General features: G+C 29.2%; 1 protein-coding gene across 1 annotated transcript; it reads left to right on the top strand.

Moving 5' to 3' along the window:
• The first annotated feature begins 7,470 nt into the window (after positions 1-7,470).
• On the top strand, positions 7,471-11,013 carry LOC111634532 (glucose dehydrogenase [FAD, quinone]-like). The gene is made up of 11 exons (XM_023379329.1): positions 7,471-7,570; positions 7,657-7,859; positions 7,939-8,128; positions 8,790-8,921; positions 8,989-9,110; positions 9,194-9,364; positions 9,545-9,686; positions 9,768-9,934; positions 10,005-10,182; positions 10,260-10,482; positions 10,594-11,013. Exons 1-11 carry the CDS (start codon positions 7,483-7,485, stop codon positions 10,820-10,822), a joined length of 1,845 nt encoding a protein of 614 aa, XP_023235097.1. The 5' UTR covers positions 7,471-7,482; the 3' UTR covers positions 10,823-11,013.
• The last annotated feature ends 2,143 nt before the right edge of the window (positions 11,014-13,156 follow it).

Raw genomic sequence — 13,156 nt, 5'->3', positions numbered from 1 at the left:
TCAAAGTTAAGAGAAAACTCTTATTGCTGGAATCTGAAGAGCAAGGCTTTTAGAGATTTCCGATCGACAATTAATGCTTATACAACACCAAGAGTCACGGTAGTGGACTTTATGCCAAGTGACAGTCACTCACTGACTACATACTGTATATATATATATATATATATATATATATACAGGAATCAGAATTGCAGATTTTGGGGTCGTTTCACCGCCCCCAAACGCCTAAAGTAATTCCGAATATCTTGTTCGAATGATATTTGTTTTCTTAGGTAGTCTGCAAATTTTCAAGATTTTCTATAAAGAGGTTGCTGAAATATAAGCAATTGAAAAGAAAAAATGCCAAAAAATTCTGTATTTTCTTTATTCATCCGGCATTGCAGACGATCCTAGAGAAAAAACTACGAATCTAGAAAGCTCAAAGTTTTAACTTAAGCGTTTCTCGTTATCAAAGAGGAGTTCGTGAAACTTTCGGGTTGATAGATCAGAGTTCACAGATGTTCCCCGTAGAGTTATTTTACTTTTATGGCTTAATTTTATGCTTGTAAGGCCAAAATTACGTGGAAATGGATGATTTTCATTCAAAATGTTATTCGGAATAAAAGCTCAAAATTATGCCAATTAAAGCTTTATATAACGATTTTTCTAAACCAGTATTTAAAGCGCTCGGTCGGCGGTCGCCAATATCTTGATGTAATAACACAATCATTAACCAAAAAACAATTGATATAAAAAAACATCCGAGATGTAAAACAAATTGCACCGAGTAAAAAATGACAATTTAGATAATAATCAAATTCTTTTATTAGAAGTTTATCATTGGTAAAGATAAGTTTGAAGCGGTATTTTTTATTTGTATTATTGTTTTTGGGCTGCAATTTCAAAAAATTGTAGACCTGTAAATTCCCACTGTCGTCCGTCTGTCTGTCTTTCTTTAATCTCGAGAGCGGAATTAGATAGATGAAAGACGAGACCAGATATGGAAACCTTAGGGACAGGACGCCACGATTGACTGTATACGAACTTCCGATGCAAACTGCAAGTTATTTTTATTCAAACCTTTTGCTCTGAAAGCAGTTAATAGATGACCTGCACGACTCTATTGTTAAAGGAAAAGTATGAAGTACAGGGGCAAGCCACTACTAATTTCAGGTGGCGAGAATGTATTTTAAATTAAATATGATTAAAAATCGCAGCCCGACATTGTGACGCTGTCACAATAAATAATTGCTTGTTATGATAGGAACGTTTTTGTAGTGAATACATGAGATATTACTTAAAATAACCTTTTCCATCCTGTGGGCACTAAGAGGGCCTCTTTTAGAGGCCCATTACGGGTTTCACCGGGCCCATCGGACCATCCCCCGCAAAATCCCAGGAGTTTTCGACCAGTCCGGATTCGATTCCGGGTCTCCCTGAGCAGTAGATTGCCACCTTAACCGCTCGGTTATCCGGCCCTAAATGTGAAATAGTAACGCTTTTTACTTTAATGTAATGAATGTTCATTTTCAAATGAAACTTATAATTGTCTGGAATATCGCTTTCATATTAATATCGTTAAGACAGAAAATAAATCAAATTAATTCGATTTCAGAATAAAACTTTAATGATAACGCTGATCAGTGAATGTAACTCTGAATGTTTAAATCCTATTAAATCATTCTCTTTCTAAAAAACAATTTTTCCCAAATATTTAATAGGTAATTCATTTTTTTATGTTTTCAATTAAATTTATAACTTTTATGTTCGATCTTGCATTAAAAAGTAGTTTTTTATAGGAATTTTTGTAAAAAATGCCTATAAAAAACCATTAATTAGTCAGTAGTTAGCTTTTTTTATTTTATCATCAAATTAAATGGAAGAAAAGTATGTAAAACATATCCTCATTTAATGTAACAACATAGATGTAACTTAAGCTACAATGAACTTATGAACAAGTAGATTTTTCAAATAAAACATTATCAAATTATATAGAAGAAAATTACAAATTACGGAAAATAGACACACCTTAATATTTATTCGCTTAAAAAACGATAATCCTAAATTATATCTTGTATTCAATGAATTTATTTAAAAATGTTTTAATTAAAATAAGTTAATTAATTGCAATCTCGTAATCAATTTTACTCCTTATATACTGTCCTTATATTAATCGACTAGTTTATGCTAATTACTTGCTAAATTAATGCTGATCTGATAGCTATTTCTTCAATAAACAGAATTTTTTATTATCGATTTCTTTTTAATTTTAAGAAGAAACGGCTTCATTTGTCGATATTTAACAATTCACATAAAACTAGGATAACTTTTTAAATTCTTTTTTACTTTCAAAGGTAAGAGGCACTAAAAGGGCCCTTTTTCTCTTACCCTTGGCGAGTCGACAACCGGATGCCGAGCAGCCTGCCGCTCTGGGGATCCGGGATCGAATCCGGGGGTGGTCTGTCCGGCATATCGGGTCTCGGCTCTTATTATTTAATAGGCTTGACAAAAAACCCTCTTAATGCTTATAGGACGAAAAGAGTTAAGAAAAAAATTATTAAAATTTATATATTACTCTTTTTATTAACAATTATGTTAATAAAAAGAGTAATATACACAAGAGTAAAAAAAATTGAATTTTACAAAACATAATACTATGAAGAAATTATTATGGCAATGTAAATTAAAATATACCACTTGGTGGAAGTATCCCTAATGAAGATAACAGTTCATCAGTTTCAGTTCTTAAATCTCTTTCAAGCCTATGTCTATTTTCTTCACTCTAGATTTTAAGAAAATATGAATAATTATTTAAACATACATCACTATCACATTTTTTAAAATTTATTTAAATATAAATAACTTAAGTTATTATAATAAATATTTCTGGATTTTAAAATGACATGATAATAATAATTACGTGAATAATAAATATTACAAATGAATTTATTGAAAATTTGATGACAGATGATTTAATTTAGAAATTACAACAAAAATTACAAGTGATATCAATAGAAAAAAAAATTATTAGAGAAATGCTATTTTATTTAATAGAACATGAATAAAATATATTAAATTATTATCTCTGGTTATAAGAAATAAGGAATAATTAAAATCAAACTTTTAGATGTAGAAATTAAATAATTATTGTAAACATGTTTATAAAAGTTATTTTAGATAACTTTGTTGAATTATAACAAATAAACAATTAATTTGTATCTACACAAAGAAATAATTTTTTATGGATATTATTACAATACTAATGAATATCATGCTATTTCATGTTTTTATACTTTTTTTATACATCTTATAAGCATATTACATTAGTCATCTTATATTGATTATTTCAATATATTATATAAGGTGTCTCAGGAGAAGTCGTCAATATTCTGGGAGGTAAAAGGATAGGTTATTTTAAGCAAAAAAGTTCATATAAATATGTGCTCTATCCCAAATGATTTCTAAGATTCTACTAGATGTGGATTGGTCATGGTGGCATCATTAATTTGCCAGCAAGATTTCCAGATCTAACCTCATTAGATTTTTGTTTATGGGTTTAATGAAGTGTGAAGTGTACTGAAAGAAGGTGGTACATAAGATGAACTGAAACATCACATAATGAATGTTATTGTCTGCCTAAATAAGCTATGCAGATATATTCAGACAAGCATCATGCCATGTTCTCACAAAAGTAGAAAAATGCATTAAAGCTAATGATGAAATTTTTGAAAATTTATTATAAACTGTTAGAAATTTTTTACTTTAAAAATAAACATTCAGGATAGAGAATATGTTTACATAAACTTTTTTCTTAAAATAACCTATCCTTTCACTTCCTGGAATATTGACCTTTCCTCCTGGGACACCCTGTATAAGAGTAAGATTATTAAAGAGCATTAATCATTGTAAATAAAAAATTTATATCTTTTTATTATTTAAATTAGTATCAACTTTACCTTTGAAATTACAATTTATTTATTCTAAAACAGTAATTCTCAAACTTTGTGTTCAATGACCAGTGTTTTTTTCATTTCAAATCCTTACAAACCAATTGAAATTTTTAAAAAATTAGAAAATGGAGAGATTAGAGTTCAAGTGANATCAAAATGGCGGGTATTTTCACTATTGTCAGGGAATACTTTTCCTTGCTTGCGAGATGAGGTCCACAATGAATTCTTCTAGCTTTCTGATTTTTCATCTTTTGTCACAAATATAGTTCAATTGCTTATCTAACTTTGTGATGATCAAAAGTCTCTTGTTCGGAAAGGAGCACTAATAAAATTTATATCCTGTTGAGCTACACGGTACTCACTGAAGCTTAACCTTCTTCGCTCTTCCATTCTGTTTTTTCTCTGACTCACTGGACCTTCATACATCCTCTCTGAAATTGAGCTTAAGAATCTCCAGTTACTCTTTTCCCTTTGGACCCATCGTTGTCCTCTCTATTGTTCTCGATGTTTCTCAGACATAATCCTCACATTGACAAAAGAAAGATTAGAAAAGGAAGACAAGAAAAAGGGAAGAAAGAAAAAGAGAAAGACATTAAGAATTAAAATAATCAAAACATGTGAATTTTAAATAATTAAAAAGGCAAGCAGCCACATATGTTTTTCCTTTTCTTTATCTCAAAGAGAGAAATTTCAAACTTCCATAAATGACATTTCAAAACTTTTGATTTGATTTGTATCAACAGTTCAGTTGATACAAATCAAAATTCCCAAAAATCATGCAACATGCAATTTTGTTACAAGCCCACTCTTTAATTTAAAAATTTTAAGTGTTTCACTCTTATGTTTGTCTCTACTATCAGAATTGTGAGCAATCAAACTTTAAAAAATAAACATTAATTTCAGACTATTTTTTTCTTTACACTTGATAATTCAGAGAATTTCAAAGTTTTTAATTTCATATTTACTTCCTTTGTCATTCAACAAAAAATTTTAATAAATTTAAAAATCAAAATATTACCTTTTTCCTGCTTGTGTTCCTGTTGATGTAACATTTTGATCAGGAGTAGGTGAGAGACTAGTATCAGGTGTACTATTAGAAGAAGCAGTTGACCAGCAAACACTTACTTCTATAAGAATGTAAAATAGATTTCAGTGCAATCAACAATTGTACATTAATTTTTTGAATTCATAAATCAGAACATTAATTATATACAGTATATTATTTACATTTTCTGCTTCGTTGGTTGAATGAACTGAGCGAATACGAAAAACGTTGTGTAGCACATAATCGATAATTTTCTGAAACGTATGTATGTACGAAGTATTTTACATATTATGCCGAAAAAGATAAAATGAATTCAAAATTATTGAGCTTTAGAAATTCACTTATTTCTTCTAGATGAGTGATTCCGGAATACAGTGAAAGACAAATCCGTTAACTTTGAATGTTACTGATAGATATCAGTTAGTCGTGAGCTTAATATGTATTGTATGATAGAACCTATAATAAGACTGCTTCGCCCTTAACTCACGCGCAGCGATAGCATGCAATTCAAGTTGGATAATTAGTGTGCACTAAATTAAAGCAAATCGTCATTCTGCACAAGCAGTAAATGCTTACGTTTGTTCTAAAACATCTTTAACTTGCATAATAAATATTGTGCAAGATATCATAAGCTAACGTATATAGGTTAAGAAATATATAGTCATATTTTCGGAAAATTGGAGAAAAAAGATCGGTATTAATTAAAAAATAAAATTGACGAGAGCTTTTTTATACCACGATACGCGTATTGGCACAACTGGTTTAAAGACTGTAAGCATATAGGAAAATAAAGTGGATGTGAAAAAGTCTAGTGTTTAATATCAACATTTTATGATGTCTTAAAAAACAAACAAGTTATCATCTTATTCAGTTTAATTTATTTTTATTTAAAAGTGATTTTCTCGTTCTACACTACTTTTCTATTTATAAAGTTTAATTTTATTTCGTTTATTTCATTTGTTTTTATATTCTATACTTTATAGATTTATTCTAATAAGCGTAAAAATGCAAAAGCCTTGTTATTGGTGCTGGACAAATTTTAAATGTTTAAGCCTGAAGGAGAACTTAAAGAAAAACAGTTTTTCCATTGACTTGACANGTTACCTAGGTACACTTTAACTCATCCTGTAAAAATAAATAAAAGATTAAATATTTTATATGTTACACTAAGAAACACAAACAAGTTCATTTTTAAGTTTAGTTTGACTTTAAAAGTTATTTTTATTATTTCGTTTGAATTTTTGGAAATATTTTCGAAAGTTGGTTACCTTTAAAAGTGCATGGCTTAATGAAAAAATACAAACTGATAAGTACTGATTAGCTTATTTTTATTTTATAGTTTTGTACAAGTGTTGTGTCACTTCTAATCAATATTGTTTTTTATAATTAAGTAGACTATGTTTGAATAAATATTGTTCATCTAATTGATTGCCTTTTAATTTTATTTTAACCATTAATATACTTAAATCAGGCCTGGGCAACCCGTGGCCCGTGGGCTGCATGCTGCTCGTCACATTAAATTGTGTGACCCTCTATTAAAACTTTCATTTTCCGTTTTGTGTATACCAAAAAAATTAAATAAATGAAAATTGTTATAATGCGCAAGTGCGAGTACGAATTCTTGGTATAACAATGAAATCTTATTCATTTTGTATTTATTTTACTTTTTTAAAAGCATGTTTACCTAAATTGTGACACATTGTAATGTTACGCGTGATCAAAGTGACCCGCTAAACAATTTGTGTTGGCCAGACCTGACTTAAATAATAATTCTAAATCAGTTTGGCCTGAAATCGGGTTTGGCCGGTAACATATATAACAGAAGGAAAGTGTGGCAATCGGTCAAAAATTGACGCTCAAAAGATTTTTACTTTTTGGATATATATAACCGAGAAAGTTATAAAAGTTAACGTTAGAAGTACTTGAGGCCTATTTTAAAATATAGGTTTTAAATAATTTGTATGTCGATTTTTACTTTGCCAAATAAATACTTATAAAGAACAATTAATGCTTTAACTGAATTTTATATATTGTTTTTTCATTTCGAAATAAACAAACATATTTTTTTCTTTTCTTAAATGAAATTTCAATATTTTATAACATAGTTTATAAAACACAATTACAGAAACTGCTTGTATTAGCTTGTAGACCGACGTTGATAAATTTTTGTGTTGGAAAAAATATACATAATTGTAAGTTCAAAGTTAAAAAATATAATTGCATTTTTCTAAATAACTAAATTCGATTCAAATGTTAACTTTATACATACCTTAATTATATTGATCATAAAATCGTGTAAAACAGTAAGTATCTCTACTTACTGTTTTACACGATTTGACACTATAAATATTTATGAAATTTAATTCTTGCATTTAATTGTAGAAATTGTAATTCTAAACCTAACGCTTTTCAAATTATTCAATGATTATTTCTGTCTCTGATTGGCCAATTTTGTCTTACTTTTAGTATTTAAGAAATTACTATATTGACTATTATCACAATAAGACAATGGAAGATCATCGTTGGCATGTATTTATTTTGCTTTTTATGTTTTTCCGATCAAATCTGAGTGCTTCCGAATATGACTACATTATAGGCAAGTTAACTGCTAAATTAAAAAAAAAGATTTAAGTAATTAATTGCTAAATAGAATTAAAAATTAAAAATAAATTATATATTAAGTTGGAGCAGGATCATCGGGAGCGACGGTGGCAAATCGCCTCTCAGAAGATAAAATCAATAATGTACTGTTGCTAGAAGCTGGGGATATTCCCAGTTTGATGAACGAAATTCCTGCATTAGCTGAAAATTTGCAACATTCCCGTTTTGACTGGCAATATAAAACAGTACCTCAAACTCATTCTTTCTTGGGTATGAAGGATAAGGTAAGTTTTACATTGGATTAAATTGATGTAATTTGAAACTTAAAATTATCATTTTAATTAAGTTTCCAATTTTTTTCAGAGAAGCACTTGGATTCGTGGGAAAGCATTAGGAGGAAGCAGTTCTATTAATAACATGTTTTATTTGCGTGGAAATAAAAAAGATTATGATGAATGGGCAAAAGCAGGTGCTACTGGATGGAGTTGGAAAGAAGTTCTTCCATATTTTTTGAAATCTGAAGGAAATACTGATCCAAACTTTTTTAATAAAGGTATTAAATAAAAATACTAAATAAGGAGATTAATTAAGGAATATTTAACCTTATAGGATATTATCATTAATAAAATATCAGAATAGGTATGCATTTATCTATAACATATAGATAAATGCGTACCTATTTATAATTATTTTGAATTAATTAAAAATAAATCTGTAAATAGTTTTTAAATACAGACCTAACATTTTAAACAAAATATATTTTAATATGAATTAGTATTTAACAGTTAATTCAAGTGAATACGAATATTATTTTCTACTTCAAATGCTTTACAAAAGCTTTGATGAATTCATTGTGCCACAGATCAGTGTTTTTTCCACCGCCGCGGGTTCGCAGAAAAATATTTAACCGTACTGAAGCTGGTACAATTGATTACGGGTGACATTTAAATAGTACAGTAATTAAATGTAACAAAGTACAGTACTTACAGTAACTCTATACTGTAAGTACTTTGTTACATACCACAATTCCAGATAAGCATACATAGACTTAATAAATAAGCATAATTCATAGTTACATTTAATTACTTGGTCCACGTAAAATTTTGAATAATTTTACCGGTTCGCGATCAGAAAAGGTTGAAAAACACTGCCATAGATTGTTTCAAACATAAAATTAAAAAACTAGCCCTGAACAGTGTAAACTCGTTTTGTAGAATACCACAACAGTGAAGGCGAATTAACTGTATCGTCTGTAATTCCAAATAACACCATAACAAATGCCATTCTGGAAGCAGGAATACAGTCTGGTTACGATATTGTAGATTTCAATGGTCCCAAACAAACAGGTAAAATCCAAGACTCATTATTTTATTAAATGAAAAAATTCTTGTAGTAAAAAGTTTTATATTTTAGGATTCGGTCTTCAGCAAGGAACAATTAGAAATGGTAAAAGGTGCAGCTCGGAAACAGCATTTTTACGTTCTGCGGCTGGAAGACCTAATTTAAAAATAATCACGAAAGCCTTCGTTACAGAAGTAAATTAATTTTTAATTACAATTTGAAATTTAAATTTATCTAATTATAGTATATGGAGTTATATTTTGTTTTATAATTTCAGATTTTAATCAATTCAGAAAAAGTTGCAACCGGTGTAAAATTTCACTATAAAAACGAAAGTAGAATTGTTAAAGTTAGGAAAGAAATTATTATTTCTGCAGGCGCAATTAATACGCCTCAGTTATTGATGCTATCAGGAATAGGACCAGCTGAACAACTTAAAAGTTTATCTGTAAGTAAATATATATATTTTTTCTTAGCATTCTATTTAAGTTTCATGAATTAATTGACTAATAAAATTTTAGACTTGATGATTCGCTATTTATTTGACCTTTTATTAATTTAAATCAATAGTTTATCATTATAATCATTACTTCAAATAATAATAATAATAATAACTTATTATTCCTAGATACCAGTTGTTGCTGATTTACCAGTCGGACACAATCTTCAGGATCACATAGTTGCAGAAGTTCTTTTCTTTTCTGTAAATAAAACTATAGAAAAGACTATTTCTGAAGATGATTATTTAAAATTTTTAATTAATGGAACCGGTAAATTTTATATAAAATATTAATAATGTTTAATAGTATTAATTTAATTAATAGAATTTATTTATTTCTTTTAATAAATAGGTCCATTAGCCACCTTCAAAAACGCTTTAGGAATGGCTTACATCAATTCTCCATTGAGATCTCTACAAGATGATTGGCCGGATCTACAGTTACTTTTTACGAATTCTAGAATTAGTACAAAAAAAGATGGATTAAAAATGAAACAAGCTTTAGGACTTACAGACGAAGTATTTTTATTTTATTTTAAAATAAAATCTTTATTTTCTATTAATATTTAATATAATTCTTACTTTAAAGGTGTACAAAAACATTTTCGACCATTACGAATCGATTCCAAATTTTATGGTTTCTGTTGCACTTCTAAGACCTTATAGTAGAGGTTACGTTACTATTAAGTCGAAAAATCCTTACGAAGCTCCAATAATTAATCCTCAATATCTAACTCATCCAAAAGATATAGAAATGTTGGTCAACGGTAAAGACAATTTTTATTATACTATATTAATTAATTAATTCTATGGAAGTATTATAAATGATGTTTGGTTTATCTAGGAATGAAGTTTGCTATAAAACTGTCAAGAACTCCGGCTCTTATGAAATTAAAAGCAAGTTTGTTTAGTACCATCGTTCCGAGATGCGAATCCTTCCCACATTATAGTGATCCTTATTTAGCCTGTGCAGCTCGTGTTTTAAGTAATACGCAGAATAATCCTGTTGGAACCTGTAAAATGGCATCTAGGAATGATTCCACTGGAGTAGTCGACCCAGAACTAAGGTAAAATCCAATTATTTATTTAGAAAATCATACATATCATTTTAGTGGTCACTAAGGCGTTAATATAAATAAGTTATAAACATAAATTTATTTAAAAACGTAATATTTCAGAGTTAAAGGAATTAAAAAACTTAGAGTTGTGGATGCATCCATTATGCCAACTATTCCGTCCGGTAATACCGATGTAATATCTGTAATGATAGCTGAAAAAGCAACTGAACTCATAAAAAGAAGCCATTTTAACAGACCAACAAAAGCAAGAATTCCTGATCCGGTAATAATAAATAGATACATTCCTGCTCCTATAATTCTTTTAAAACAACCTTTTTACTGGTTCTGAAATATCGATGCATATTATGTGAAATTATATTTGCATTTAAGGTGTTTTATAAAATACAAATTAAGATTTAAACGTTAATTTACGTTAATATTTTATGTAAATTCATTATATGATCATGTGATATTACTGGTTTTATTGAGAGGAAAGCATGTATCTAATCAATGAAGAAATAAAAACTTTCTGAATATTTATTTGGATCCTATCGAATTTCTTAATCTAATAAAGGAGGAGAATTTAAATTTATTTTACTTTCCTAGTTCTGTGATATATAACAGAGGGGAAAGTATGGCAATCGGGCAAAAAATGATCCCCACAAGATTTTTACATTTTTGGACTCGTTTAGAAATGGGGGAAAAAATCGGGGGTTTTCTGTAGGTATGGATGTTCATGTGTGGGGGGACACAATTTTGTTCACCCTGTTTGAAGCTTAATAACTCTTGTGCTTTTTGTTGAACATTTCTGAAATTTTGCCGGGAAGTGTGTATTAGGGAAATTGATGCCATTAAATTTTGGTGGTTAAAGGTCAACGGGGTGGAATGATAAAGAGGAGTCGTGTGTCATATCTCGAGTAGGGTAGGACTTAATGACGATTTTACTCGTTATTAGCGTTTACAGTTTTTTTTTAATAAACTCCATTCCTACCCTCAAAATTAACCTTTGGAAAAGATTGCCGGGAAAGTTAAGCAACTCGTTGCTGGATTTTTCAGACGAGAAAACAAATTTGTAACAGTTTAAATCGAAAAACGTTTATTTCGATAAAATCACTTTATATAAATAAACGAAAATGTAATCAAAACAACACAGAAATCTAATTAAACTGACAAAAACGTTTTAAGTATAAAAAAAAGTTAATAAAAGTAGTTGAACGCTTTGAAGCAAAGCTATCGTAAACCAGCCATCTCTAGACACAAGCGTCTAAAGAAAGGTCGACTTGAGACTAATTTTCCTAATGTGAGAAGTTTGAGGACACTTTTTATGCATTGTTCCTCTTGAGTATTTTTTTAAATAAATTGACTAAGTTTAAATTTATTTGTCCCTGCAATTTTTAATCAAACGATATTTGTGTTTAATATATTTTCTTACTTCTTAATAAAGTTCTATTATTATTATTATTTTTAATTTACACACACACGTATACGTGATATTAAATCGTTCCGGCTCACTTTTCTTGTCAGAATTATCTCCTCTTGGAAAGTTTGGGGAACCCTGGTCTACACCAATTCTGGAAATCAGCGCATACTCTAACGTGAAACTGGACACAAATTGTGTAATGGGAATTTTGAATTGTGCAGAGGGAATTCTATATTTGTACAGTGAATAATTTTTTGACAGTAACTTCATGTGGCCAAGAAATTTTGAATTAGGGCACTACTTCTACAGTGTTGAGTTCAGACATTTTTCGTTGGGAGAAATTTTTTCTAGGAAACCCTCGGTATCCTCTTAAATTCAACTCTGCCAATAAAACTAAACAATTATCTAAAATTGTTAGTTTTATTAGGAATTTAATTTTATTCCCTGTCAATAAAATTAAACAATTTTAGAAAAAATTTCATTAAAAACAAAATAAAATTAGACAAAATGACATTTATGAACAATCAAATGCAATTCCCAAGAAAAATTCACAGGTAAAAAAGTATTTAATTTATAGTTTGATTATTAATTAATGTGGTTTAGAAATTTGTTTTATTTGTTAATTTAAAGTAATTATCAATAGAAAAACATATAAANTAGTCCAGTTAGGCAATCAAGTATTTTGGTTCGATGTTAATCCAGATAATAGGCACTTAATAAGTCCGATGGACGACAAAGTTACTCCAGTGAAAAGCACAACGCACACGGAAATAGATACGGAGCTTGAGACTGAGCTCTTCTAGGACGGGGCGACGACTGCGTCATTTTGTTGTTCTGTTCTAATGTTGTACTGTTGAAATCGAGATATTAGGTCGAAAGGTGATGAGGAAGCGTCGTTACTAGGCTTGAGAACTTAACAGATGTTTAGCTCCCAGGTGTAAAAGTTGACAGTTATTTAACGAAAGTATAACTACGATGTGATATTAGGAGATAATGATATATACTGAAAGTCTGGATTCGGATCCTCACAATATTAATTTTAAATATAGAACATATTTAAAATTAATATTGTGAGGATCCGAATCCAGACTTTCAGTATATATCATTATCTCCTAATATCACATCGTAGTTATACTTTCGTTAAATAACTGTCAACTTTTACACCTGGGAGCTAAACATCTGTTAAGTTCTCAAGCCTAGTAACGACGCTTCCTCATCACCTTTCGACCTAATATCTCGATTTCAACAGTACAACATTAGAAC

The sequence above is a fragment of the Centruroides sculpturatus genome, unplaced genomic scaffold (assembly GCF_000671375.1).
Source record: "Centruroides sculpturatus isolate CEXI.00-Female unplaced genomic scaffold, Cexi_2.0 scaffold901, whole genome shotgun sequence".
Lineage (NCBI taxonomy): Eukaryota > Metazoa > Arthropoda > Arachnida > Scorpiones > Buthidae > Centruroides > Centruroides sculpturatus.
Note: the sequence above shows the minus strand (reverse complement) of the source record. Positions and strands in the feature narration are given on the sequence as shown.

Coding starts and splice junctions, on each gene's coding strand:
- LOC111634532 (XM_023379329.1), top strand. CDS start 7,483: ATGGAAGATCATCGTTGGCATGTATTTATTTTGCTTTTTATGTTTTTC. Junction 8,922..8,988: donor CAATGGTCCCAAACAAACAG/GTAAAATCCAAG, acceptor TTTATATTTTAG/GATTCGGTCTTCAGCAAGGA. Junction 10,483..10,593: donor GTAGTCGACCCAGAACTAAG/GTAAAATCCAAT, acceptor GTAATATTTCAG/AGTTAAAGGAATTAAAAAAC.